The sequence below is a fragment of the Bufo gargarizans genome, chromosome 5, assembly GCF_014858855.1.
Source record: "Bufo gargarizans isolate SCDJY-AF-19 chromosome 5, ASM1485885v1, whole genome shotgun sequence".
Classification (NCBI taxonomy): domain Eukaryota; kingdom Metazoa; phylum Chordata; class Amphibia; order Anura; family Bufonidae; genus Bufo; species Bufo gargarizans.
This window is the reverse complement of record NC_058084.1, coordinates 185,691,374-185,704,076: the sequence shown is the minus strand read 5'-3', so window position 1 is coordinate 185,704,076 and position 12,703 is coordinate 185,691,374. Positions and strand designations below refer to the sequence as shown.

Sequence of the window (12,703 nt, the reverse complement as noted above, 5' to 3'; positions counted from 1 at the left end):
TCTACTTCATGTTTGAATTATTTTGGGAATGATATTTTATTTTTTGGGGATGTTACAAGGCTTAGAAGTTTAGAAGCAAATCTTGAAATTTTTCTGAAATTTACAAAAATCAAATTTTTAGGGACCACTACAGCTCTGAAGTCACTTTGCGAGGCTTACATAATAGAAACCACCCAAATAGAAACCACCATCTAAGAAACTACACCTCTCAAGGTATTCAAAACTGATTTTACAAACTTTGTTAACCCTTTAGGTGTTGCACAATATGTAATGGAAAATAGAGATATAATTTCAAAATTTCACTTTTTTGGCAGATTTTCCATTTTAATATTTTTTTCCAGTTACAAAGCAAGGGTTAACAGCCAAACAAAACTCATTATTTATGGCCCTGATTCTGTAGTTTACAGAAACACCCCATATGTGGTCGTAAACTGCTGTACGGGCACACAACAGGGCGCAGAAGGAAAGGAATGCCATACGGTTTTTGGAAGGCAGATTTTGCTGTACTGGTTTATTTACACCATGTCCCATTTGAACCCCCCTGATGCACCCCTAGAGTAGAAACTCCAAAAAAGTGACCCCATTTTAGAAACTACGGGATAGGGTGGCAGTTTTGTTGGTACTAGTTTAGGGTACATATATTACATATATGTATATATTACACTTTTTGTGAGGCAAGGTAACAAGAAATAGCTTTTTTGGCACAGTTTTTTTTTGTTATTTACAACATTCATCTGACAGGTTAGATCATGTGGTAATTTTATAGAGCAGGTTGTCACGGACGCGGCAATATCTAATATGTATACAATTTTTTTTATTTATGTAAGTTTTACACAATGATTTTATTTTTAAAACAAAAAAAGTTTTAGTGTCTCCATAGTCTAAGAGCCATAGTTTTTTCCGTTTTTGGGCGATTATCTTAAGTAGGGTCTCATTTTTTGCGGGATGAGATGATGGTTTGATTGGCACTATTTTGGGGTGCATATGAATTTTTGATTGCTTGCTATTACACTTTTTGTGACGTAAGATGACAAAAAATTGCTTTTTTTTACACCGTTTTTATTTTTATTTTTTTACGGTATTCACCTGAGGGGTTAGGTCATGTGATATTTTTATAGAGCCGGTCAATATGGACGCGGCAATACCTAACATGTATACATTTTTTTATTTATGTAAGTTTTACACAATGATTTCATTTTTGAAACAAAAAAAAATCATGTTTTAGTGTTTCCATAGTCTAAGAACCATATTTTTTTTTGTTTTTGGGCGATTATCTTGGGTAGGGTATGATTTTTGCGGGATGAGATGACGGTTTGATTGTTACAATTTTGGCGTACATGCAACTTTTTTGATCACTTTTATTACCTTTTTTGTGAAGTAAGGTGGGCAAAATTTCAATTTCATCATAGTTTTTTTTTTTATGACGTTCACCGTTCGGGTAAAGTAACATGACCGTTTTATAGATCAGGTCGTTACGGACGCGGTCATACCAAACATGTGTAGGGAATTTTTTTTTTTTTTCATTTTTAATCAGTGATAAATGTGTTTTTTGATTTTTACTTTATTTTACTATACCCAGACCCACTTGGTTCTTGAAGATCCAGTGGGTCTGATGTCTGTATATTACAGTACAGTACAGTACACTATATATTGTTTTGTACTGTATTTTACTTACACTTTGTCTGAACAGACCTATGCCTTTAGCACAGATCTGTTCAGCACCATGGGCAGCAGGATGACTGAGAAGGCGTCCTGTTGCCATGGGAACCTTCTCAGTCTGCTCAGTAGTGGCCAGAACTGCGCAGACGGGGAAGGATAAGGAGGGGTGCTGTCTGGGGGCTGTCTCCATCTCCATCGGGGGGCTGCAAAGGCACAGCAGCCCCCCGATGGGAGAGGGAGGGAGCTCCCTGAGCTGTTAACCTTTTCCATACAACGGTCTGTACGGACCGCGGTATGGAAAGGGTTAAACGGCTGACATTGCATCACAGATGTCAGCTGTTTATATCAGGGTGTCAGCAATGTGCTGACACCTTGGTATACCCACTGAACACCAACGATTATTCAAGAGGAGGCGGGTGGGGGATCGAGATCCCGCCTGCTGCACCGCCCGCCCGCCTGCCGCACCGCCCGCCTCCCTCAACACCTCCCCTGCACCACCCGCCGCCATAATATCATTCAGGGTTGCAGGGGGGGTGAAACATATATATTTTAGGAATACTAAAGTTTCTGATCCCCGCGGTCAGGGACTGCGGGGATCAGAAACTGCAGAAAGCGCAGCAAACCGCAGGTCTGAATTGACCTGCGGTTTTCTGCGATCGAATACATGGGGGGGGGGGGGGGGTCACAGGACCACCCGGCGCATTTGCCCCAGGTGCCTGCTCAATGATTTGAGCAGGCACAGGATTTCGATCACCGCCCGCTGCGCGACAGTGATCAAAAATACACAGGGCGTACATGTACGCCCTGTGTCCTTAAGTACCAGGACACAAGGGCGTACCTGTACGCCCTATGTCCTTAAGGAGTTAAAAGGGGTTGTCCACGTTTTTATACTGATGACATATCCTCAGGATAGGTCATCAATATCTGATTGGCGGGGGACCGACTCCTGGCGCCCCCGCTGATCAGCTGGCACATCATAGAGCCATAAGAATAGATTCTCCAGAATTGTTATTAATGCAAGTAGTTAGTAAAATAGACACGTCAGGAGAGGGGACGGGTTCTCTGTAATATTGCTTGCGGGAGGTGACAGACTCCTTCTAATATTTCTTGCGGGAGGTGACAGACTCCTAAAAGTTAGGGAATTAAATTGGTTGTCGGCTTTTTTATATTGATGACCTATTTATATTGATGAGCGCTGCCTTCTCTCCACTGTTTACCTGCTCGCCCTCGCTACCACAGCATTGAGAAGGTGTAATCACAACTGCTCCATCCTCAATCACTTCTATTGGACGGCTCTGTCTTATTTACTTGAACAGTAAGACGCCACCCCATAGAAGTGAATGGGATTGCTGAGATGTAATTACACCTGCTCACTGCTGCAGTCGTGATGGCGAGCAGGTAAACAGTGAACAGAAGGCACCGCTCGTACGCGTTCTCTTCAAACAGCTGATCGGCGGGGGTGTCGGGAGTTGGCCCTTCACCGGTCTGATATTGATGACCTATCCTGAGGATAGGTCATCAATATAAAAAACTGGTCAACCCATTTAATTCTCTGACATTTAGAAGGAGTCTGTCACCTCCTGCAAGCAATATAACAGAGGAGCTGTCACCTCTCCTGACATGTCTGTTTTATTAACTACTTGCATTCCCCATGTAATAACAATTCTGGAGCATCTGTTCTTATGGTTCTATGTTGCATCATTCTTTTATTATTCCTACTTAAAGTTTATGAATGGCATGTTAAGCAGTAATACCTTTATTAGCTAACCCAAAAAATTCAGCAATAATGCTTTTGCCATTTTCAATGCAAAAGTACTTAAAAGGAGTCTGTCACCTCAATATGGCCATATACAGCGCTTACATTGTCCTATTGCACACCTATACATGAATGTATTGGTACCTTTGTTATTTTCTTTACACTTGCAAAAGCTGGAAAAACTACTTTTAATTCATATGCAAATTAGCACTCTCAAGTGCCAAGGGGCGGCGTTCACTGTGTAGGAGCCCAGGATGCTCTGCCTCATTTCATTGTTACTCTGCCTAGCCTCTGCTTACGCCCGCCCTCCTATTCCCTTGCGTCATCCTTTGGTCCGGCCGAGATCTCAGCCAGACCGAAGCAACCTGCCAGTGCACCATGTGACCTTTAGCAACCTGCCAGTGTGCAGAATCTAGAAGCCCAGCTGTAAAATCTGTGGGTAAATTTGCTGTAGGATACCATAGACAACCTGTATGCCTCCATGCCCAACCGTATCTCAACTTGTATGCAAGCTACAGATGGCCCAACAGAGTCCTAGAGCCTCCTTTAAATTGTACAGTTCTGGTGCTTGGAGCTGCGGCACAGGCACCAAAGATCACTGTGCCTGAACCAGTACACCTTTGGGTAGTGGCGCATACACAGTCGCTGCTCCCAAAGCCGAATTGGCGCCTGCGTTGCTACTCAAAGAACCGGCACAGGGCCAAAATTGATAGGGCGGGGCTAGATGCCTAGCTCTGTCAATCAACAGGCAGGTAGGAGCTTCTTCACCTATAGGTATTGCCCTTCACAGTCAGCTCTTAGCTTAGCGAAGCAGGATCCCGCTCCCCTCAGCTAATCCTGGCCACAGTACCTATGTGCTATGCCAGGGATGCTCAACCTGCAGGTCTCCAGTTGTTGCAAAACTACAACTCCCTTCATGCCTGGACAACCTACAGCTATTAGGGCATGCTGGGAGTTGTAGTTTTGCAACAGCCGGAGGGACGCAGGTTGAGCATCCCTGTGCTATGCCAAGAGTTAGTAATCCTCTGGAGGGCAGGAGCAGCAATATGCGCTCCTGCCTGTACTCGCTGAGCTGCGACCCCATTCATAAAGTTTGTACAGCCCGTACAAAGTTTGTCAGCGGTGTACTGAAAAGAAGATTTTAAGCGCACAGTGAAACGTGAGCTTTAGGGAGGCAAAAGTGTATTTTTTTTTTAAATTCTGTTTATTTGAAAGCAGAATCACAAGAAATATAACACAAAAGTCATGTATCCAGACAACATACATTGTACATTCTTTCCCCCCACGACCTTCAGGGAAAGCCAGGGAGCCAAACACAGTATCACATGGAACATGAGTACAGCACTTACAAATCTGACTGCATTTTTAGTTTTAACTAAACGAGTAGGTGAAAACAAAAGTAATAGAGAAAAGAAGAAAAAAAAGGGAAAGAAATGGGAGGGGATAGACAGGGGGGGGGGGGGGGAGGCAGAACTATACTGCCAGGGGTCCCAAGGTATTACCCAGAGATGCTTTAAGATACCACGATGTACACTGAAATGGTTTGACCAATTCCCTAGTCTCTGTCGGACTAAGATGCACCTCAATAAAAGCACGCCATTTATTGAAGAATTTGGAAGCCGAACCTTCCTTGTGTCTAGATGCTTCAATCCTCTCAAACCCCAATAGAGTCCTCAGTTCAGAAACCACCGCTGGAATGTCTGGCATGGCATCCGTGAGCCATCTCTGGAGCAGTACTCTTTTAGCTACCAATAAGACAGAGTGTACTATAATCGGTATCTTAGTCGGTGTCTCTGGACGTATATAATGGCAAATCAGGGTCTGGGATTCTGCAGGCAATTCCACCGACCAGGTAGTCTTGACATACGCAATCACCACAGCCCAAAACTTTACAACCTCAGGACAGGTCCACATGCCATGCCAGAAATCCGTGGCCGCCAATTTGCAATTTGGACAATGCGTGATGCGGTCCGGAAACTGAGGCGTGACTGGGAAGTTAAAACCATAGATCGCTCGATGCATCATTCTAAAAAAAGTTTCACGCCAGGTCTCACTGATCACACACTGACGTACCTTACTCCAACCTTCCAGGATTTTCACCCCAATCTCATCATCCAAGGTGACAAGCTCCCATTTCCTAAAAAGTGTAGACGCTTTGGCTTTCGTGAAATTGCCCGAGAGGGCCCTATACAACCTAGAGAGAGAAACTGTTTGGGGGGAGAAACTAAGAATCTCGTCAAAGGAATTTGAGGCCGCCTCCTTTGATAGATCACGCAGTCTACATGAGCAAAAACCCAAAATCTGCATTATTTGCAGAAAATGGGAGTCCGGTAGGGTGAATCTCTCCTTCAATTCCTTTGGAGTCAGCCAGCGCTTTTCCCCCGGGTGCATCAGATGCTCCACCTTGGTCAAACCTCTAGATACCCACAGCTCCGGGGGTCTCAAACTAGTACCTGGCGGAGACTCTGGATGACCCCACAACGGTAACCATTTTGAGATTGCATGAGGCAAACCCATTGCCTTCCTAATCGCCTTCCAGGCTGCCATCGTATCTCTCAATAAAAGCGAGGATTTAATATCCCCAGGCAACGCGGCCATGTTAGAGTGAAGACACGAAACCAAGTTCCAAGGAGCTACTAAGTTTTGTTCTAATTCCCTATTGGAGAAAAGATCGGTATCATGTACCCAGTCGGATATGTGGCGCATAAGACATGCTAAATTGTAACCCCGTACATTTGGGAATTTCACCCCTCCTTCTGGTTTCCATAGCATAAGCTTCGAGAGAGAGATACGAGGGCGCCTGCCCGACCACAAAAACGTGGTAAACGCTTTGTTTAGGGCAGTGACGTCAGAGTGTTTCAGTAGGATCGGAAGCGTTTGGAGGGGGTAGAGCAACTTAGAGAAACTCATCATTTTAATAAGCTGACATCTTCCTAGCAGAGATAAGGGCAGGGAATGCCACTTCTGTAGTTCTGATAGTATTTTCGCAATAAGGGGAGGGTAATTTAGCGAGTATAGTGACCCTGGGAGCTTCCCTATTTTGATCCCTAAGTAAGTGACATACTTTTTAACCACAGAGAGAGAGAAACCCACGTCCTGCCAAATCTGCGGAGGGTTAGTGGTATGTAACTCCAGAATCTCGCTTTTGGTCGAGTTTATTTTATAGCCCGAGAAAGACCCAAAAAAACTCAGGAACTCCATTAAGGGGCCTAGGTGTCGCTGAGGAGCGTCCATGAAAATCAGAAGATCGTCAGCATACAGGGCTAATTTGACCTCCTTCTTACCAATCGTGATACCAGAGTATAAGTCAGAGTCCTCTAAAAATCTAGCCAGTGGTTCTATGGCTAGGTCAAAGAGGAGGGGGGAAAGCGGACAACCCTGTCTAGTCCCTCTCTGAAGAGGAAAGATCTGAGACAGGAAACCACCCGTATGGATGCGCGCCGCTGGGCTGGAATAAAGACCCTTCAGAAAAGTGCGAATATCCCCGAAAATCCTGAATTTATCGAGCACCACCCCCAGCCAGTCCCACCGCAAGGAGTCAAAGGCTTTTTCCGCATCCAAAGCCAACAAAATAGGGGCCGAGGCTGGCTGAGGGCGGCGCCGCACCCAATCCAAAGTCGCCAATACCTTCCTGATATTGGCCACCCCCGACCTCCCTTTAATGAAACCTACCTGGGAGGGACCTATCAGGGCAGGCATTAGTAAGCTCAGCCTGTCGGCCAAAATTTTCGTCAAGATCTTTAAATCCTGGTTAATAAGTGAGATTGGGCGGTACGAGCCTGGATCTAGTGGGTCCTTGTTAGGTTTAAGTATCAATTTGATGTGGGCAACATTTACATGGGCAGGAAAGCTACCTGTGTGTAGTAAGTGATTGAAATATTCCGTTAACGTGGGGGCAAGATTGTCTTGAAGCACTTTATAGAATTCCCCTGAGAATCCATCAGGGCCTGGCGCCTTTCCATTATGCAAGGAGCGTATTATGCGGAGTACTTCCTCATCAGTTATTTCCGCATTTAGAGAACCCAAGTGTTCCTCAGTCAGGGACGGCAGTTTGACCCCAGATAGAAAGCGCGCACCCTTCTCCGGGTCCTCTGGAGGGTCCTTGTAGAGACGCTCATAGTATGACCCCAGCAAATCATTTATCAATTTAGGATTGGTTTGGACCACTCCCCCCTCAGAGCTGTTATGACCGTAGGAGCTCTCCTACCCCGAGCTAGGTTAGCCAGCATTTTGCCTGACTTATTGCCAAATCTGAACAGATCCGTCTGGAATTCTGACCTATACATTTCCTCCCTTTTGTCCACCCATACCTCGAAGGTGTTCCTAGCTGCTATCCAAGCCTCCTTGTGCTGAGCGGTAGCCACCCTGAGGAATTGAGTATACGCCTGCCTAAGGGCCGCGCTAGCCTCTTGATATTGTTTTGCCACCACCTTGCGCAAATTACTAACATAACTGAGAATTCGACCTCTCAGGACCGCTTTAGCAGTCTCCCAATGGTTCGAAACATCTGATGCACCCCGAGGATTGTCACCCTGAAACTCCCACCACCAACCTTGTAGCGTATCTTTAAAGTTGTCATCTTTGGCCAGAAAAGAAGGAAAGCGCCACAGAAAATCAGTTCCTCTAGGGTAAGAATCCTGCATAGAAATGGAGACAGGTGAGTGATCAGAAATAAGCAGGTCATGAATTTCGGCAGATACCACCCTAGATGACATATGCAAGGGAAGGAAGAGGTAGTCAATACGAGACCATGCATTGTGGGCATGCGAAAAATGTGTGTATTCCCTGTCATCAGGATGCAGAGAGCGCCAAGTATCATACAACCCTGTAGAGGTTAGAAGGGGAGGTATAACCTTGTCAGAGAGCCTTTGCACTCCACCCGGCCCCCCATCCCTCTTCCGGTCTTCCACAACAGATGCGACTGAATTAAAATCACCACCCACAATTTTATTGTGAGTTCCATCTACCAGCAATCTGTTTTCCAGAAGAGCGTAAAAGGGGGCGTTATTGTCATTTGGGGCATAAACATTATGAATACTATAAGATATCCCTCCAATCTCAACTAAAAGCCTATGCCACCTGCCCTCACTATCATGAGATTCTGAAAGCATTTTCCCTGAGAAATTTCTATGCAATAATGTGAGTACTCCAGCTTTGCGTTCTCTGGCCGAGGATCCATATACCGAACCTACCCAGAACTTTTTCATACGAAAAAAATCTTTGTCCTCCAGGTGCGTCTCTTGCAGGAGAACCACGTCAGGCCGAAGACGCTTCAGGTGGCGCAAAATTTTGGACCGTTTCTGTGGGGAGCGTAACCCCTTGACATTCCAGGAGATGATTTTCATTTCAGCTCTGGTGTGCCCGGATCCCCGGACAGAGAAAGCCAAGGGAGAAGGGAAGAGGGAAGGAGAGAGGAGGGAGGGAGAGAGGAAAAACAAAAAGCAAAACCAATAGAAATACAACAATAACCCTGCCTAGGTGTGTGGCAGCAAATAATATCCTGCTAAGCAGGTTACAACTAGATGGTATCAGTCGTCACTTAATCTAGTTATAGACTTTCCTTCTTTCCACCATGGCAGAGCCCCTGCATACCTAGCCTAAACAATGGCAAACTGTACGACTGACCAAAAGAAGGCCCCAACATGACGCATGGAGCAGAAAACACATATCCATGAGCTAGGAAAAATGAGCAGCATTAACAGATACCACCCCTCAGGAATAAGTCCCGAACAAAAAGCAACTTGAGGAGTATCAGCGCCCCCTTCTGGAGGGCCTATCCAGGTCAGATTGCGAGCGGTCATTCCCTCGGCGAACAGCTGGTCCCAATGAGTCCTTCAGATTAGGCCGCTGAGGAGATAAGGGGACATCTCGCGGCTCGGAATCCACAATTGCATCCAAGGCCTCCTCTGCTTCAGAAGGGGATCTAAAGGTAATAGTTTCGCCGCGCGCTCTGTGGATCTTTAGAACCGCAGGGAAAAGAAGTTGAAACCTGATGTCCCTTTGGTAAAGTGCAGTACAGACTGGGCTGAAGGCCTTGCGCTTCTTCGCCACCTCAGCCGAAAAGTCCTCAAATAATAAGATTCTATGACCTCTGATAGTTATCTGGTGCCTTCTCCTGCGAAAACTGCGAAGTAGGGCCACCTTGTCATTGAAGTCCAGCAATTTAAAAATTACTTGACGAGGCCGTCCATCCCCCCCTCGTGGAGATTCCTTATTAGAGAGCTTAGTAGCGCCCCTATCCGGGCCAATCCTGTGGGCCCGCTCCACCCGACAGAAAAACTTTAAGCCCAGGGCCTCCGGCAAGTCCTTTTCACATATATCCAAAAGGTCTGGTTGCGTTACGGACTCAGGCAGCCCCACCAACCTCAGATTGTTGCGGCGGGACCTATTTTCCAGGTCATCCACTTTAAATCTCAAATAATCCAGGGACTGCTGTTGGGCTTTTAACATGGATTCAGCGTCCCCTGCTTGCTGCTGTAAAGAACGCAGCTCTTTCTCCAGGGCCCCCACTTGCACGCTGGTTTGATTGACCTCCTCCCTCAAGGAGTTAAAAGAGGCCATTATTGTCGTTTCCAGCGTTTTCTGGATATCCGGCATGATCCGCATTGCCACTTCAATGGCTAGCTGTTTATAGTCTAAAGGGACCGAGCCACCCAGGGGGGACCCCTCACCCTGAGAACTCTGGGAGCCCTCCTCCCGAAAAATCAGTGGCTGAGAGTCCGCCATTTTTGCCGCGCTCTGTGAGGCTGCCATCTGCGCACCTGTAAACTTCTGCCCGCTCCGGAGAAGATATCTGTCCATCAGTTCCTCGGTCCACGCAAGCGGTGCCAGTCGGACGTCTCCTAGGGCCGAAGATCAGTGCCCTGCGCTGCAAAATGAAAGCGGTGGTCGGCGGTAAGCAGGAGCTCCGTGCACTGCGTCCTCACATGGCGGCGCCGGAACCGGAAGTCGGCAAAAGTGTATTAAAAATACAAAAAAAATGAATAAAGTACATTACAAAAAGTGTTATTATTATTATGTAAGGACATGTTAGCAAAAATGTATACAATAGTTTAGTTACTCTTTAACGTTGTCCAAAATCAGGCAGTGAATTATCTATAAAACAGAGAGAACAGACAAATCTCTAGATTTCAGTGAACAAATTACATTTATAAAATCTTGTATAATCTGTTCTAGAAATTTGAAACGAGACTATTACTTACATGTATCCGTGTGAAGCAAGCAGATCAGCCATGTATCTTGTGTTGGAAAGCTCCCATCCATAAATATCTTGGATCACAATTATGGCTTTATCGGTGCTTGTTTTTGGTTTGGAGATGTAAGCTTTTATATGTTCAATCTGAATCTCATTTCCAAGATTCTTATGGTCAAACTGATCCCCAAGCTCACAAGGGCAAGGCTGTGCTTCATTTGCCATGGCGAATCTGAAAGGAAGATTCTTCTTATTATAACATTCCATTCAAAGTATATAAGTGTATTTTACTGTAGGATATAGTTATGAAAAATACATTTATTATATTGTAAAAGTATATTGTAAAGTAAAAAATGGATACACTTTAAAGGGGTTTTCTAAGATTTTGACCTATACTCTGTGCTACTGCGTCCGCCGTCGCCTTCTTAAACAGCTACATGTACATCTAGGGCATCTGAGGGCGTGCCCTGTGTGAAGAACTACCACTATCAACACCGGCAGGCTCCTCCACTGTTACTGCATAGGTCTTGGTCCTGTGCGAGGGATCCGTAGCCCTAAAACGTCCCGACTATCACTGTTACCTTTCAGCCACCAATTGGGGCCCTGTTATCAGGTCATGTACTCGTATCAATGCAGGAGAGAATTGCTGGAGCAGGCACCGTTCATTCTAAACAATTCACATAATCTCAGGCATGCTCAACCTGCGGCCCTCCAGCTGTTGCAAAACTACAACACCCATAGAAACATAGAATGTGTCGGCAGATAAGAACCATTTGGCCCATCTAGTCTGCCCAATATACTGAATACTATGGATAGCCCTTGGCCCTATCTTATATGAAGGATGGCCTTATGGCTATCCCATGCATGCTTAAACTCCTTCACTGTATTTGCAGCTGCCACTTCTGCAGGAAGGCTATTCCATGCATCCACTACTCTCTCAGTAAAGTAATACTTCCTGATATTACTTTTAAACCTTTGCCCCTCTAATTTAAAACTTTGTCCTCTTGTAGCAGTTTTTCTTATTTTAAATATTCTTTCCTCATTTACCTTGTTGATTCCCTTTATGTATTTAAAAGTTTCTATCATATCCCCTCTGTCTCGTCTTTCTTCCAAGCTATACATGTTAAGTTCCTTTAATCTTTCCTGGTAAGTTTTATCCTGCAATCCATGTACCAGTTTAGTAGCTCTTCTCTGAACTCTCTCCAAAGTATCAATATCCTTCTGGAGATATGGTCTCCAGTACTGAGCACAATACTCCAAATGAGGTCTCACTAGTGCTCTGTAGAGCGGCATGAGCACCTCCCTCTTTCTACTGGTAATTCCTCTTGCTATACACCCAAGCATTCTGCTAGCATTTCCTGCTGCTCTGTGACATTGTCTGCCTACCTTTAAGTCTTCTGAAATAATGATCCCTAAATCCCTTTCCTCAGATACTGAGGTTAGGACTGTATCACTGATTTTATATTCTGCTCTTGGGTTTTTACGTCTCAGGTGCATTATCTTGCACTTATCAACATTAAATTTTAGTTGCCAGATTTTTGACCATTCCACTAGTTTTCCTAAGTCCTTTTCCATTTGGTGTATCCCTCCAGGAACATCAACCCTGTTACAAATATTTGTATCATCAGCAAAAAGACACACTTTACCATTGAGGCCTTCTGTAATTTCGCTGATAAAGATATTAAACAATATGGGTTCCAGAACAGATCCCTGAGGTACCCCACTGGTAACAAGACCTTGGTCTGAATATACTCCATTGACTACAATCCTCTGTTGTCTGTCCCTCAGCCACTGCCTAATCCATTCAACAAGCCCAATGACTGCACTTTATTGATAAGCCTTCTATGTGAGACAGTATCAAAAGCTTTACTAAAGTCTAGATAAGCGATGTCTACTGCACCTCCTCCATCTATTATTTTAGTCACCCAATCAAAAAAATCAAGAAGATTAGGTTGACATGATCTCCCTGAAGTAAACCCATGCTGTTTTTCATCTTTCAATCCATGGGATTTTAGATGGTCCACAATCCTCTCCTTAAGTATGGTTTCCATTAATTTCCCCACTATTGATGTCAGGCTTACTGGCCTATAGTTGCC

The 12,703-nt window shown here is 45.0% G+C and overlaps 1 protein-coding gene across 3 annotated transcripts in view; it reads right to left on the bottom strand.

The window, feature by feature from the left end:
* The window catches only part of LOC122938992 (carboxymethylenebutenolidase homolog), a 50,001-nt gene that overhangs the window by 22,040 nt on the left and 15,258 nt on the right, over positions 1–12,703 (bottom strand). For all 3 annotated transcript variants that reach the window (XM_044294901.1, XM_044294900.1, XM_044294902.1), the window contains exon 2: positions 10,618–10,839. In XM_044294901.1, coding sequence (XP_044150836.1) covers positions 10,618–10,832 — 215 coding nt within the window. In that variant the 5' untranslated portion in view covers positions 10,833–10,839. The remainder of the gene's footprint in view (positions 1–10,617; positions 10,840–12,703) is intronic.